Below are 17613 nucleotides of genomic sequence, written 5' to 3'. Positions count from 1 at the left end.
TGTGATCAGGGAATTGAGGCAACCCAAAGGTTGTTACTTGCCTCAGGTCAGATGATGCACTGGAAGCTGAGCCAGGAGGGTAAACCCAAGGCTTATGCTTGGGTCCATCAATTATGGCAAGCAGATGTCTGATCTAACCCATCCAGCTCTCAGACACTTTTCAGTTGCTGCTGAGACTGTAGAAGAGTATCCAGGAGCCACAGTTTTTGCCACACAGGCGTAGACACTGCTGATGTTCCCAACTGGGTCCTTGCCAGTTCTGGACAAATTCACCATGGGTTTTGTTGCCACGTGCCATTAACCTTGAAGGTGAGGTTTGCAGTGCAGCAGCCCCATCTCTGCTGCCTCACACAGAGAGGCCAGGTTGGTGCTGTGGCTTCTGCCTTCCAGGTACTTCCTGGAGATACGGCCTAACAGCCAAAGAACTGCATCTTACTGAGCCTTGCACAGAAACACACACAATTTCATAGTTGAATTGGCATGTGAAGGAGAGGAAACTGTCTTAGCAACTACCTCAGGCATTCAGAGCACTCTCCCAGAGGAGACCACCACAGCATGAAACCTCTGAGCCTTTCACACAAAGTGTAAGCCCATTTCCCTGATCTATGTTTTTTGTTTAAAGAGCCTGCAAGGGAAAAGACAGACAGCTATGAAAGTAGCTCTCTTTTACCAAGTCCATCACCTGAAGTGATCACCTTGGTGATAGTCCACAGCCTATCTGGGGCTGTTGCAATGTACTGATCAAACATTCAAATCAGAGAGGGTTCCAAAACGATCACCTAGGGTCAAGGGGAGCTAAAAGGAAATTGCAAAAATGCTCCCATTCTGGAGAGGGGTATTATCCCCATTTTATAGACAGGACAGCTGAGGCAGGAAGTCCCTCTCAGTCACATTAAGCTTTGCTCCTGGCACTCTTCATCTCGAGCTCTTGGGGCTGCTCTGCATTCAGTGAGTCAGTAATCCCAGCGGGGCTTAAATCCACCACACAGACCAGTATTTCCACAGCCAGGCAAGGGAACAGTGTTTAGTAACTGCCAAAGATTTCTGTAAAGAATGTGTTGCCAAATCTCTGGTACATTAAATGTCCCTAAATATCTGCAGCTGTTCTTCCATCGTGGTGGCTCCTCCTTGGCCTGACACAGGATGAGGCAATGCATTAAATCTGTACAGACCCACAGAATTCAGGCAAAGATCATCAAAAGTGTTTTAATGATTAAACCATGTCAAACATTAACAATGAAGTATATTCAGATGAGTCAAGAGTTTATTTCTAGCACATTTAGACAGCCTATTTTGAACATTATAGCTGCTGTACTGAGCTATGTAAAGACTCTGCAAACCAGTACCTAGAAATGAAGACACACGCACAAGCTTTGATAATGTAAACATAACAGACACTGTCTCCTTCAAAATGAGGAATGAAAACCCACAAGGCTAGTAAGAGAACTTATTAATTCCTTAAGAGATGTGCAAAAATTTAAAAAAATATTTAAAAACAATTAAACGTGTTAAAACTGGCATTTATATAAATATCAAAAAACCAAATACTTAAACTTGAGCAATGACCAGCAGAATGTCTTGCACAATTCAATTTTTCAGAACTTAATGGACTCCACCATGGAAGAGACCAGAATACTAGCAACGGATACTGGCTTTGCAACTGACTCCTCATCTGTGCAAGACAGCATTTTACAAGAAGGAGTAACTTTAACCAGCACTCAGACCAAATCCTTAGATAACAAGCCAAAATATTACCAGTGATATACACAACTCACATTACAGAAACAGACATTTCCAGCACATTTCAGTAACATTTAAAAAACATTACCTATGACTTAAACTGTTTAAACTTGCTTGTTTGGGAAAAAGAAAACATCTTTGTGTTAGGCACATTTTGAAAGTGAATGTATGCTACATGAAGAACAGTTCAGATACCAACTTAAATATAGACGATTCCATCAGAAAAGCATCTTTCTGGCTCCACTTTTAAATATACTTTTGGATATGTCACAGACTTAAACAGTAGCTCCTAAAATATGGATATGGCTATGGTAATAACACTTGAAACTGCCAGTTTCATATTAAAAAACACTCTTCATTTAGCATTTAAGAATTATCAGGAATAAGAAAGAAAAAAAAAAAAAAAGCAAAAAGAATAGATGGGTCCACCCTGTATATGCTCTAAACTTTAGAGACAATATTTAAATCTTACTCAACTGTGTAAGCGCCAATTACTTTTATGTTAGTGATGTACTTCAAATAAAAAAATAAGATCTATTAAAAAGGTAAAATAACTTTTCCATCTGTTTTGTGACTGTTGAGTCAATTAAAGCCAAATATACAAAACTAAATGTGCCATTTCCAATTTCACTGTATCGAGTAAGAGATACGTAGCATCGTGTATCACATACAGAACAGTAAAATGATCAATGGATTCTTCTAAGTGACTTTTTGATAAAAAGTCAATCAACGGAAAAGTTGAAACATACCCTAATTTTTAAACCAGTAATAAGCTTTGGGCCCTGCTTTTTAATTTAAGGCATGTGTGTTTATCTACTGAAACCAGCTTATACAAATTACCTCTACAATCACATGCATGATCTATAGTTAAAAAAATGGAGGTTTAGATTACAGTGTTTTCAAATTGTGAATCATAATTCAGCACCTATCATATTGACTAGTAAGGCAACAGCAGTGTTGGATAATATGATAATACTCCCTTCCATAGTCTATAGCAGGGTCAGTGACAGCCCAGAATTATTTTTAAACTTTAACCTACTTTTATGTTCTGTATACGGTTTCTAGGGTGTTTGCACTGGTTAAGTCCTACATAAATCACACTATTCTAGGCAGGAATAGTTACAGTAGCCATTAGAGTATTAGTGCACAACTCTCATTGTGCTTACAATCAGATGATTTTGTTGTTGGGGTTATCAAAATGGTTTTTCAGTTTGGTCTTCAATCCTTCCTTTGTTTCCTTTGTTTCACATTGTTCTCAAGGGAAGAAAAGCTGTTTGTGTACCCGTTTGCAATGGCTGTGGAGCCGTTCTGATACTCTTTCCTCCTCGAGGATGCCTTCTTGTTGTAAGTCTAAAATACATGGAAAGACACATGGCTTTGCTTAATTAGATATAAATAACCACTTCTTCATAGTAATTCTAGAAACACAGAAGTAAACTTGCATTCATCATTTTTAAAGACCTTGTGCCGGTGGTAAGAGTCTAACAAGCTCAACCACTTTTTGTGTATGAGACTACACTATGCCTTTCATTCATCACAGTGAGAGGAGTAGTTCACTTGAAAAGAAAAAGGCTTGGCAGTATGATGGCAGTGTCATACTAGTAGTAAATTAGAAACAAGGGAAGCAATTTTATGAGCAGACTACGGGATAAGAATATACTCAAAATGACATGTGAGGAAGGAGGTTTGAGGCACTGCAGGTGACAGTACCTTGAACAAAGCCAGAACAAGAGGTAGGTAAACAATAAAAGCAAGGGAAGTTCAGAGATAGCAATGTGATGGGAATTTCCATTCGCTAACACAAGAATAAAAAACTAACAGGATTGGGAAGACTGTCTAAAAAATTACAGACAGTAAAATATACATAAATTTTTTTCAAAGGGGCTCAGCTGCCTGAAAAAAGCACATTTCCCCAAATTTCTGTGTGAAAAGAATTTAAACAATTAGAAGTTAAAATGTGAGCAAAATTGACAAAAAAAATCCAGTAATATCTGGAATGTTTAATTAGCATATTCATATGCAGCAAGTGATAGAAATCATGGGACTGATTCTAAGAAGTACCAGAAGAACAGACAGGGAAGCCTGCTGTATTTCCCCCCATGAATCATTCTCACCAGAACCAAAATGCCCAAATCTCTCAAATGCCATTTGAAACATATAACAGAGTTTGCTTGTTTGGGGGCAGCAGGCTGTTGGTTTGATTTTCTGCAGATAGTAGTACATGATTTTCTGTAGACAGTAGTTGTGCATCTTTGTACAGAGCCCAGTTATGAACTGCTCAGAATAACACATACCAAGTCTGGATCTGTGCAAACATGAAATCAGATTTGTAGAAACACAACTAAACCCACTAATTTTCCATATGAAAATACAAAAAAGTGCCTGTAGAAGTGAACAAAATCCAGATTTCTGCATGTTGTGAGTTTAGGAAGTTTCCCTGGATAAAAACCAAGCATTTTCCCTTGTAAAAGCAGAAATGAACAATTCCTTCGGATGCTTCACAGGTTCACATGCTGCTGGTTTATTTCAGACTGGAAAGCTTTGTCTTACATAAAGCTCCTCCTCTCCCTTACCTGCAGTTAAAATTTCAGTAAGCCATTTTTTTGTATAACTGGCTTATTGAAATTACTAAGCATTCTGATTTATGGGTACAAAGCATCAGAAGATTTTAAAGTAGAGGGTGGATCAACAAGCTTAGTACTTCAAGAACATATTAGTGAAGGATAGCAAAAGGACATTTTAAGCACATTTTTTCTGTCACAGCTTTCCAGTGAGATACAACCAGCAGAATGCTAGAAAGAGTTGATGAATGTTACTTTTACCTGAATATAGAAATTTGTGAAGAGGATAATCAAAGAAATCATGTAAGAAATCTGAAAATACAGCCACCCCTGAGGAAATGCACATGGCCAAACAACACCACAGCTGGTCTGGAAGATTGTCAAGACAAACTGAATCTGCGGAGAGAAAAACAAAAATAAGAGAAATAGAGCACATTAATGGAAGGAGGGAAAAAAACATGAGTGACCAAAACCTCAACAGTTATTTCCAAAACAAGTAAAGAATATGTAATATTGTGTGTTTGGCAAGTGTTTTCTCTGTAAACCTGGGTTAGCAGACATTCAGATTGTGGTATCCTCTTAAATGTGTTTATTTGTATTTCTCCATTTTAGAACATTAGAGTAACTTATGTAGAACTGCTATATAAATGTCCCAAGGAAGAAAGACCACCTTCTTCCTAGTGAGAGTTCAGTGGGATTTGACTTTACCATCCTAATGGAGTAGATCTGCATCTCACTGCTTCAGCTGCAAAAGACCTGGGGTGACTTGGTCTACGCACAGACCCCTGCAATCCCTTCCCACAGACAGGAACTGTCTGACATACAGCTCCAGTGGAAGAATGTTTGGGGTAAAGGCTGCAGGGAAGCTGGGGAACCAGGCAGGAGGATAAGGGTCCAATTATCTCTTTTGGAAAAACAGAGTTTGGGCTTATGTGATGCAGAGGGCTTAGGCAAAATTCATCCTCACATAAAGGCTACCAGATTAGGGAATGTTTATTTAAAAAGGGAAAGACTGTTTGTTCTGCTCTGCTATTTTGCTGCCCTAGCAGCTATGCATGCAGAGCAGGCAAGGAAGTGAAAGCAGCTATGACAATAGCCAGGGGAGCAACCAAAGCACCAAGACACTGCACTCTGTAGCACTTGAACAACCAGGATGAAGAATAGGGCCTAAATCTGGAAAGAAAAACAGAAACAAACCTCAAACCAAAGCAACCCCCCTAATGCTTCCCATGAAAATAATGAGCCCTCAACTACAATACTTAGCCATCCTTCAGGAAGAACAGTACTAAAAAAAACCATGTTGAGAATCAACACTGTGAATTGCTGGCAGTAAATGTTATTATTCATCACCAGTAAATGTTATTAAAACTATTCACAGCTATGAGAAGGGGTGGGGTGGGGGGGTAGAATATAACAAAATGATTTATCTCTAGGTTTCAGTTTCCCCCCCACAAAATAGGGAAGAGAGAACACTCATGCACATTTCCTTGTGGTGTTCTGACATGTTGTACACATTGAAACCTGGTTCTCCTGCAGTATCACTACAGCATGTGCTGCATTACTTAATTTCACTGCTCTTATCACCTCCAGCACACAGTGGTCAGGCTTCATCACCACACACACTAGATATAATGCAAATGGATACAAGGGGTCCAACACAGAATTACAAGAGAAAAAATCTGCCCATTTAAAGTGCAGAAAGAGAGCAGAAATATTGAATAGTTTTTAATAAACCATTTGCAACTGCATGCAAAAGTAGGACAGAAAAGGCATTGTCCCACAGGACTAGAATGGCCCTTGTTAGCTGTGGACAGCATTGCACTCGGTTTCTGGTCTGTCCCAGCCTGACCAACCAAGCACAGGGAAGAGCAGGCTAGCTCAAGAGGGCTTGTAAGAAAAGCCTCCTCCCTGGCTACTGAGTCCCAGAAATCCCAGCCCTGCAACTCCCAAATGCATCTAGCCACACAACATGGTGGAGGGGAGAAAGATCCCAGAGACCTCAGCACTGATTCACGTACAACCCCAGTTCCCATCATCCTGAAAACACAGCAAACAGACGTGCAGAAGCTGGATTTCTAAGGTGATGTAGGCACTACAAGATGTAGAAGGTACTAGCTCTCATTCTCTATTCTTCTATCTCCTATCAAAATTTCCTGATTTGGTAAAGACAAGAGGACCTCATCACGAATACAAGAGCCTGCTGAAGCACTGAAGAGCAAATCACTCACCAGCTGCCCCTGAGTGATGTACTTCTTCCACCACAGATAAGGACGCATCGCTGGAACAGCAGACAATCCGTAGTAGGAGTACATGAGGACATGGATAAAGCTGTTCAGTGTGGCACCAAAGTAAGCTAAAAAAAGGGCAAGGGAAAAAGAAAGTACACTGCATTACCAGGAAGGAACATGCTGTTTCATGGAACCTACAAAAATAACAAGTTAAAAATGTTACTATTTAAAAGATGATTTCTCTTAGTAAAGCAAGAGGGCTCTTTTTTTACCCAGTTTTTTATTCTGCCTACCCAGTGGAGTAGCTGAATTGCTTTGCTGCTTTGTGCTTTACACCAGCCTTCTGGTTTTGTTTCCTCAAGTTACTCTTTTTCACATCTACATTATGGTATCTCAAGGGAACTGAGGAAACTGATAAAAAGGAGGAATGCTTACATACCAAACAATCAATAGCTTCACCCATCTACTTTTAGGTTTATTTCATTTCCTTCCAAGCAGGAGCCAATTTTGTCATTTATAACCAAAAGCTTCAGATACCTTCAGAAACTGCAAGTTAAGCTATTTTATTTGTCCTTGTTTACAGCACCTTTAGTCATTAAAGAAGCTTCCAGCTTAACACCGAAATGCATCAAGCTGTGATGACACAACAGAACATAAAGCTTGGAAGAAGAAAAACACATGACTAGAAATAGTACAAAAGTGTTTTCAAGACCACGTGAGCACAAGACAGATTCCATGTACATGCAGTTTTGACTGCTGTATGAACAAGGACTGACTTCCTTGGAGGAGAACGTGTTTCCAAATGCAGACTTTTTATAAGTTCAGTATTACTCACTGTTGTGCTGACAACACAAAACAAATACAAGTTTCTATGCTGTTTGGCTCAGACACCAGACTCCTGAGGAACGCAGCCTCTTAGTCTGCATTGCCAGTAGCTCACATCCATCGGGTTTGAAAAGGTTTCTCTTGAATGGAGTGTTCAACAAAGCCAGTATCTATAAGCTGCACATCCTAACCACAGCTAAGCCATGATAATGCAGTTAGGAAACTCGATGCCAGTAAAGAATTAAAGTCAGATTGCCAAAGGTTAGCAGGATTTAGACAAGAGAGACATGGAAATTTTCCACTTAAGATTCATTTGCTCATGTTCATTAGTGCTCAGGGGACACGATTTTAATTGAAATAATTTGTTATTGCCAGTGGTATAATGAGATTAAATTAAGAAAGTCATATCTCGAGTGAATTTTATAGATACAAGGACTAGAGTCACTTTTAGCTGTTTTACAGCTGAAACAAGCTTCTGGCTTGACTTGGAAAAGAGTATTGTTCCGTCAGAGGGTCTGTAACTACAGCAAAAATAAAGACGGCAAGGTTGATGGGTATCTGACCTGGGCTAATGCACCAGATAAATGTCACACAGTCACACAAGTTCTTCAAACTACATAGACATTCCTGCAACCATCTACAATAGTTGTAATTCAGCAAAGCATCTTAATATGGTACAGAACAAATCCTGCAGCTGAAGGTGCCAGAGATGTTTGGTTTGATCTAAAGACCACCAAAACAAAGTCCCTGTTGCAGATGTTCTCCCACCATAACCCAGTACTTACAGTGACCACAAGGCACCCAGTTCATAACAAACCACCAGATGTTCAGCATTGTTGCATGGTGGTAGACATGCAGAACAGTGATCTGATGATTATTTTTCCTCAAAATGAAAAAGAAGGTATCCATGAACTCAATGAGTTTGGAGAAATAGTACCACCAGAGGACACGTATGATCTGGAAAGGAAGAAACAAGTTTTAGAAGCATTGCACATTGTGAGGGTTTTCAACTCTTATGTTATCTAAGTGATTAAAATCCAATATTCTGTCCTGCACTACTAAGATTGAAGACACTGCTGGGATCTTCTGTAATACTTCTGCCTCAGGTTTCTCCACAGGAGACTGACGTACAAATCTATAGCTACAGCTGAAAACAGGATGACAAAGACTGCTTCATGAGGCTACTGCTGTGCACCTGGGTTGTCCTGGGAGAAATAAGAAAATACTTAACCAGAGCTGGTGCTGCAGTGCTCTCTGTAAAGGAGAGGTCAGAAGTGTGACCAGAAGAAATCATCACCAATCTCAGAAAGAGAAGGGTAGTCTCAACACAGAGTGGCTGGATACAGTGTGAAGACCAGGTCCTCATTTTTTGATCTGGGGACACTTGAAAATTTGCACATAATTACTCACAAAAATACCAACCATGAATATATCATAGATTAACTATTATGTCTGACTATTGTACTGCAAAAAGATGAAAAATCAATAGTGTTCTGCTCTCCACTTACATTCAAGAGGACAATTTGAAATATTTCCAGCTCTAAGTCTCGATTACGGTACCTTCATATCGGCCTCTCCTCCACTGTGTGTATCCTGACAGAAGAAATTGTATCCTCCTTCCAACACTCCTGTCACCAGCTGAGCAAATAAAAAAATAAAGCATTATCTGGGGAGAAGGTTCAACTCCATGGCACCTGCAAACCTCCACAGTGGCTCTGCCCAGACATCTGGTGTCAAGAAAATCCTGGGCACCTGAGGGTGGCATTAGTTTCAAGTCAAGTTCCAAGCAGTGACTGAATCATAGTGAAGGGTGAATTAATAAATTCTCCCAATTGGGGTATACCAGAATAAAAATAGGAGAAAACATTTTATCCCCACTTATCCCACAGTGTGAGCATTTTCAGAGTGAAGTCTCCTTCTTTGCTGATGGTCTCACTGTCAGAGAAAGTAGATAACCAAAGTTCAGTAAATACATTTTTCTTTTGATTACTTTTGGAAAGAACTGTATCTTTAAAAAATTTTACACTCAAGAGATGTGACTACAAGTTTTTCAACCACATGACAGGGCATATTTTCAGCTTTGCTCTCCTTAACAGTTAACAACACATGCTTCACTGCACTGCCATTCTTCAAGATCTTTTTAAGCAACTCAGTCGTCCCAAGCACATTACATCCTTCCCAATATAAGTGACTTCCTCTGCAGGATATGCCACTGCCTGCCTGACTTCCTGGCATAACAAGTAACACCTCAAACATAACGGAGTCACAATAAAGAGTAATGACCAACTATTGGTCATGATAGATGACAGGGTGTCCGCTGTGGAGGGGCTGGTTCAAATCTCTAGAGAAACGAGATCCACGCTGGGTGTTCTCACCCTTTCACAGATGATAGGAGATGGTAGGACAGGTTGAGAGTTGAATGGGAGAAGGAAGCATGTGCAAAGACATGAACAAGATCCCCTTTAATATCTCAACAGAAGGGATCATTGAACATTGTTTATAAAGATGTTCTTCCTCTTGGGAATAGCATGAGGAGAGGAGTAACAACTTGAGACAACTCCCAAGTGAAAAAAAAAAATTGTTAAGTATGTCATAAAACATCTGAAAGGCAGAAGCAAGTTGTATGTTTTTGGCCTTATCTATCTGCAGGATAAAAAATAGCTTTGCAAAGCCACAGTAGAAATTCCTTATACTAAAAGTAATTTTAAAAGATGACTTGATTAAAGGACTACAATGACTGGTATGACAAAATGCTGTTCAGAACTGTGAACAGGAAGCTAATTTTAAAAGGTTCGATAAAGATTATCCCTTAAATAATCTACCTTCCCCCAGTGTTATTTCCTTCATGCCTCATTTTCTTAATATATTAGCTTTTAAAATACTCAAGTCAGCCTAGGTCATTATTTTTGACCTTCTGAGATAGTATTATTGCTGCAATTTAGGGGAAAAAATGTACATCTAATTATATCATAATATACAGATCTGAAAGTATCTCTTGTATTAGAGATAAATCGATAGCACCCTGCCGCAGCAACGGCGGGGCAGCCGTGCACATCAACAGCAGACCCAGGCACTTTCCCTACCCAAGCAACAAAGGGAAGGCAGCCATGGAAGGACTGCTCTCCTGGCTGCAGGGCTCTGCAGAGGACACCAGTTTAAAAGTGGTACCTTGCTAAAGGCCCAGCTGTGCCCCAGAGCAAGCTTTGCACCAAGCCACTTTCAGACCACTGAGGGAAAGTGTGCATGCCTTGCAAGCACCCACCAGTCCCTCAGACAGAACACCACATTGTGCTGTGATCATGTTAAGAGCTTACAGATTTTTTCATACAGTTCTCATAGTTCAAGGAAGTGTTAGGAATAGAAGGATAATCACACTGTTTACATTGTAATTAATCCAAACAACATCCATCATTAATGCTGCACTCCACAAACTTCTTCCCAGTAAAGGCTGGCATAGTGACTCCACAGCACTTTTCCCGCAAACGGTACAGGCTCACCACCTAGAGTGTGATGCAACCAAAGGTGTCTCCATGGATCCCACCTCTCTAAAGGACAATGGCATCAGTGTGGCTATGAGCAGTGGCTTCACCTCAACCTGAATACTCCCTTGTTTACAAAAGAATGTATTATTGTATGCTAGGAACTGTAATATTCTCACAGCCACAAATGACATAAGCAAAGCAACATTTGTAGGAAATGTCAGCATCTTTTATCATATAAATAGCTAGTATAGTTATGAAAGTAATTTCATTCCCCACTTTCCAGAAGGAACTAATTGGTTAAAAGCTGCTACAGCTGCCCACAAACTGCTGTTGCTGCCCACAAACCTTACTCAGTGCAACATACAACATGTAAATAATCTTTTTCCCCATTTAGCCAGCTGCTCCTTTACCTGACACCATTATTTCTTGCACCCACAATGCTTTCATCACATGCTGGAAGGCTTCAGAAAACAAAAGCAAGAGATGACTGAAACATGACCATAAATGACTCCATTATGTACAGGTGTACAGTCCCAGGGAGCTGCTTCCCTGCCACCACAAAAGCGATAAGGAGGAGTCAGAAATTTCCAGGAGTGCATTTAAGTCCTTGCTCACACTTGTTGTGGTCTGCTCCCTGGATGGCCAGCGTTTCCAAGATCTCTTTACACCACTGCACAGTAGGTCTGAAACTTGCCCAGAAACAGAGTGGTGGCTCCTCTGTCAACACAGCCTTGAGACAACCTTTCCTTCTTTGCCCGCTCTCTCCAGAAGTCCTTCATCTTCAGGCTGGCAGGAGTCCAGGCCTGCTGATGGCACTGCTGATGGACAACCAGAGGTAAATCTTCTCTTGAGAAATTAACATGTCCAGAAAAGGCCAATTACAACCACTTGCACTTGAGCAAACCACTTCACATGGTTTCTAAACAGCACAAAAAGACAGTTCATAAGCCAGTTAAAATGGTACTCAAACTCAGTATTAAACCCTTCAGCTCAGAGGAAAAACCTGCAGCTCAAGATTCCATTTGTGCTGAAACAACCCACACTTTCTTCCCCTGCAATGAAGTTTTCTTTTTTCCTATTGCTTTCATTTTGTAATCCTGTTGCTGAATTCTTTAAAATGCTGTGGCACATGCTTTTTTATCACCTCTGCCACTGAAAGAGGCCAGGACACTACTACCAGTCTGACTGGGTTGAGGAGAGGTGTTACTGTGGAGGACTTTGTTTTTTTTCTCATGATAAAACTGAAGTCTGAGACTCACTGGAGAGGGGCAGATAAGGCACCTAGCACTGCATCACTCTGTCAAGGCGTGATGGTTTTACAAGGCTCAGAACAGAGCTAGATTAGAATGAAGAGAAACAGACATTCATGTCTGATCAAAGCAAGCAAATGCCAGCACAGATAAAGAACTTTATCTTTACATGAATGCAGTTACCCCAGGGCAGAGATAAGAACTTCAAGAGGGTGAAGAAAGAAAGGGGAGAGGAAAGAGCAGCCTAACTGCCACCCATGGCTCGTGTGACACAGCACCTCTGCAGTTGCCTGCTTCCTAAGACTTTTCCTACAGCATATGCAACACCTCACTCATCAGGAAAATCTAAGACTTTTCTCTTTTCTCAGGCAGATTCAGTATGGAATTAATTTTTCAGATGAAGAAAAAAGACAGTAAAGAGATCACTTAAGAAATTGAGCCTTCATCATTGACCAGTTTTCTCTAATGTAAGCCCAGGTGGTCCAGATCACTTGGCCAGTTTTACTAACAAACTCCCCCAGAATAACACAGGTCTGTGTGCAGTGTAACTGGGTACCTGGCTCTCTCCCCTCCTAGCTAAGTTGCCCAGCTGAGACTCAAGCAGAGAGGCACAAGCCACAGGCACCGGTCACAGCGTTGCAAGACGCCTTGTGATCCCAGCACAGAGCAGCAGCTCAGGGGGAAGCAGTGCTGCCTCTGCTGTTCCAGCTGCTCCTGCAGCTCCTCCAGACACGGCCGTGCCAGCCAGCAGGTGATCAGCCCATATCCTATAACCCCACTGCCAGCCTCTGCTAGACACCTTCACCACGCAGGAAGCCATTCCTTGATGCTCCTGCCTGAGACATAAGAGTGTTATTTCTCCCTAAAGTCCAAGCACTGTAGATTTTTACAGAATAAAGCATTGTTTGTCCCTGAAGAACATCCTGTCCTCCTGAATTACGTGACAAATTAGCCTGGAAAAACCTCTCCAGCTCCCCATGATCTACCTTGTCTGTTATATTGTCTGGGACAAGAGCAGTCCACTTCTCAGTGAGTACCAGAACCCAGCCAAGTCATTAAATATCCTAATAAAAAAGGTATAGCAAGCACAGACGGAAAGTATTAGGAATTCCACATAACAGGTCTAAAATTTCTAGTGATTTTAGACCAAAGTACACAACACCTAGAGTTACACAAATCCTATGATGCCAAATTTCCCCATGTTATTGCTTACAATCATTCAGACATAAAGGTCAGAAAACAAAGTAGGTCATCCTTTTCATTTCAGCTGGGAGGATACCTCACTTTAACACCTTGTTTTGCTCACATAATATGCAAACGGAGCTGTGATGCTATGACTCATGACCTGAATCACCATAGCTGTAACTCAGGAAAAACTTCAAAGTAGGCTTTCAGGTGTATTGTACACAAGCTATTAAAGCAACTTCTTTTCAGACATGCTACTAAGCAAGTTCATAAATGGTGACATTTTATGATTTTCCTCACAGTAGGACTGAAAAATTTTAATCCAAGTGAAACTCAAAATGGTCTTTTGAGAGCTCCTTACAACAAGGAGGAGAACAGGGAGTTACTCAAGTTCTCTGAATGCTGTTCCTCATCATTCTGTCTTAAAAGCAAGTAAGTGTACTATAGAGTACTGATATATGGCTAATCCTTCAAAGGAAAATTTCCAAGACTGATGAGGTATGAGCAAGGGTATCACATGCTGTGCACCAACAGGGGTAACTGTGCAGGTACTTCAGATAGAGGACATACCCAGAGGTGCAAGAACCCATTTTTTCCCTGTGCCCTTTGGTTCTCTCCCTGCAAACATCAAGCAGTGTGGTGTTATGTCAGCATAGTTCTCTGCTTTGCAGCATTTTTATGGGATCAGTCCCTTGTTGCAGAGCATCACTTGCCCTCACATCCAGCTTGTAAGTGCTGCCAACCACATTTTATTGCCACTATAATGTGTTTAATAATCTTCATAATGCTGTAGCTTTGTGTATGCCCATTTACAAGGAGAAGGTATATTTACAACACTAATGAACAGTTCCATATGGATAATACTGGATTAAGAGCAACACTCATTTTCACATGAAGTATTTCATTATATAGGAAGGAGGGGTCTTAATATTCACTGTATTTTAGTTGTGTCATTTCTCCACAATATAAAAGCTATTTATCTGGTTACAAATATGAGGACTTCTTCAGCATATAATGAACAGTCCTCCCTTGGTAACCAGTTTATTGTTAGCAAGAAAAAGACATTTACAGGATCAACAGTTCAGGTATTTTCTCTTATTTAAATTTACCAGCAGGTTTTGTAACACAGCAGAATGTTACAGTAATTTAGAAACTATGAGTATTATTCCAAGTATTCACACTTGGTACAACTGAAGAAAAGTCTGCACTTCTAAACTCTCAATAACATTACTGGAGGTTAAAACAACAGATCACTATATAACTGTAAATAATACCTGCATCAAATAATGCAGATGGACATTGAAGTCAACATCAACACTACACTTAGACAAATTAAACTGATCAACACATATTTTTTCTGGATTATAGTACCCTGACAAGGAGTTTAGACATGTAAGGACATCAAGAACACCAGTAGTTCCAAGTACCTAATGAATCCAAAACTGCTCCCAACTGAACAATTAAGCATCAAATTTCTTAATAAACCAACCCAATAATTTTTCAGTAGACAATTCACTACACAAGAGAAATAACATTGAATTTAAATCACTTCATCTTTAAACACTCACCTTGTAAAACACTATAGAATTAACTACAAACTTAAAGGAGAATCGCAGCTTATATACACTTCTAAGCTCATGCAAAAAAATAAATTAGATTAGTAGCTTTGGTCCTAGATTGTACTTGGAAAGACTATGAAATATATATATATAATGAAATATCTCCTTACAGAAAGGAGAAATACTTTGGTTAAAAGTGTGCCAGAATATTCTGTACGTTAAAGCAAGAGAGTAATTTTCTGACCACATCATTATTTACCCTACTATAGTTCTTCAATTTCACTTGAATAAAAACAGACAGTTCTGAGTAAAAGCAGCTAAAGAGCTCTCTGGGAAGTGGAAAACTTTATGCTGCCTAAATCTTTGGGTTTTTATGAAAGGAAGTAAGTCCACAGAAAGTTGAATTCAGTCTGAAATCTGTTTGTGTGTTTAGATTTCAAGCTTAAAGAAACAGATGAATCACAATGGCATTGTTTCAGCAACTTTTTTTTCTCAGCAAAACTAAGAGGATGCAAAAGAACCTATTGCAAGCTTCCTGAAATAGATGCAACGAGTGTGCACATGATTAAATACAAGTAAATAAAACATTTTGCCCTCCAGATAAAACCACAGTTTTGCTACAAAGTATTTTGTACAGTCCACCAGTGCAATCACATTGAGCAAGGAGATGTTACTGAAGGAGTAGCCAAGTTCATGCTGAAAGATCAGGACCTCACTTGCATCAACTGAGCAAAGTGCATTTGAAACATTGCTAACCAAGGTCAGCAAAGGCACCAAGGTGACCTTAAGGCAAGGTTTGTTTCACACCATCCTTAGAGGTAACATCACAATTAGGGTTTTCTTCCCAGACAAGTGACATTGAAAATGGTTGCACCACTTCTGCAGATGCTCCCCAAATTCAGAGGCACTGCTCTACTTCTAACACGAGGCGATGTAATTAAAACAGACACTGCAAAATAAGCCTGAGCAACCCTTTTTCTCTTACCTCATAAAACATATACAGAGAAAGCAGTGTAAGTCCAAGGTTGTAGATGACTAGAATACCCCTGCATGAGAACGGCTGTTTATTCCGCATGTACTTTGGTCCTAGCCATACAATTAGTAAGTACAAGGCTGAGAAGATAAAGGTAGGTGTATAGTTCTCCAGAAGAAGCCATCCTTTTACTCTGGGGTCTGAAAGAAACAAACAGAAACATACAAACACTTAGATTTTGTAAGGAGAGAATTTGACACAACTAAAAATAGTTGTACCCAAAATTATTCCAGTACTGGAATACCAAAGAAAGACAAAGGAAGTGCAGCAAGCCCTTTTACTAACAGCCACGTTGCTAATTACAAACAACAATATTTTATTTACATATTTAAGAAAGCATAAATAATTATTTTCCTAAGGTAAAAATATTCTTAAGTTATTACAACTCTTATTTTTAAATACTCATTACCATTCACAACTGTCACCCACTTGAATACCACAGATAATTATAAAGAAAAGCTTCAACAAATCTCTCTCCTTTATTTTCTCAAACCAACCCTTCCTGATGGTACGTATCTTATTTCCCAGAGTCAGCAAACCTAGGAGTGAAGCTGATACCTCTGTAGTTACAGATGGATGATCCTGATAATTATTTTCCAGTCAACCCTAACACAATTAGAATTATGTTTGTGCTACTAGAAAGAATTAAATTTTGGAGTCCTTGTGTGAGCAATGGAACACAGAGCAGTCAGTCCTGCCTGAGTAACCAGTCTGGTTGGCAATGCATCAGCTTCTCAGGAAAAGCACATAAACCATCCTCAGAGAATTTTAGGGGACTACTTGGAACATTAGTGTGATCCTTTTGAACCACAACTGTGTTGTCCATACCCAGCAACAGCACAGCACCTCGCTCCTCTCACTAAAGTCAGTCCAAAGTACTGAAATCAAGTTAACCAAACTATAAATGAACAATTCAAGTAGTGCCGTCATTCACAGTCTCAACTTAATTTTAAAGGAGTCATACATGAATCCTGAATGTATGAAAAGAGGCCTTAAAATTGTAGGTTGGAAAGTAGGTAGGCAAACCAGGGAATTGTTTGGATTTGGCACCTTTATGGTTCACAATTTTTCTCATACAGCAAATAGAGACCATATGCCAACACAAGCAATATGTTATATCAGAATGTCCAGGCTAATTTGAACAGGCTTATTATGAAGAGAGAGGCAACAAGGGCACTGAGATACTAATAAAAGCAAACAGAAAACACACTTAGAAGAATCAGAGGCTTGTTCCATCTCCTGTGGACTTTCTCCTGAGAAGAAGGGACACCATCACTGGATCTTGAGTGGGACAGAGAAAAGGCATTACTGCAGCAGTCAGAAGAAGAAAGCACATGCCACTGAGCAGCACTGCTCTGCATGCTCTGTGCAGGATGCAGTCATTTAATCCCCCTGGTCAGAACCAGGTGGAACTGGACCATCCTACCCAAGCATGAGGCCACCACTTGTCCTGGTTCCACAACCTCTAGCTTCCTCACACTGACCAGGACTGCAGTTCTCCACCTGCAGGGTTTTTCCCTGGGCAAAATTTACCAAAACTATTGCTTCTTCAAAAAATAATGGTTTCAAAGAAGCAGTGTTTCCCAAAAACTATAGATATTTTTAGTGAAAAAATCCAGAGAAGATCTAGTTATGAAGGCACAAGTATTTTTTATTTCATTAAATGCAAATTAAAGTGGCTTTTTTTAGAATAAATGCTATTACTAAATTAAAAAAGAAAAAAAGCAGCAAAGATCTGAGTGAGGTAAGT

The 17613-nt window shown here is 39.9% G+C and overlaps 1 protein-coding gene across 3 annotated transcripts in view; it reads right to left on the bottom strand.

Annotated features, from left to right (window-relative positions):
• Positions 1-1180: 1180 nt before the first annotated feature.
• Positions 1181-17613, bottom strand: part of ELOVL5 (ELOVL fatty acid elongase 5) — a 39531-nt gene continuing 23098 nt past the window's right edge. For all 3 annotated transcript variants that reach the window (XM_053973928.1, XM_053973925.1, XM_053973927.1), the window contains 6 exons: positions 15816-16003; positions 8915-8992; positions 8140-8311; positions 6530-6654; positions 4563-4697; positions 1181-3090 (listed from right to left, as the gene is read on the bottom strand). In XM_053973928.1, coding sequence (XP_053829903.1) covers positions 2959-3090; positions 4563-4697; positions 6530-6654; positions 8140-8311; positions 8915-8992; positions 15816-16003 — 830 coding nt within the window. In that variant the 3' untranslated portion in view covers positions 1181-2958. The remainder of the gene's footprint in view (positions 3091-4562; positions 4698-6529; positions 6655-8139; positions 8312-8914; positions 8993-15815; positions 16004-17613) is intronic.

The sequence above is a fragment of the Vidua macroura genome, chromosome 3 (assembly GCF_024509145.1).
Source record: "Vidua macroura isolate BioBank_ID:100142 chromosome 3, ASM2450914v1, whole genome shotgun sequence".
NCBI classification, from domain to species: domain Eukaryota; kingdom Metazoa; phylum Chordata; class Aves; order Passeriformes; family Viduidae; genus Vidua; species Vidua macroura.
This window is presented reverse-complemented; position numbering and strand designations above follow the sequence as displayed.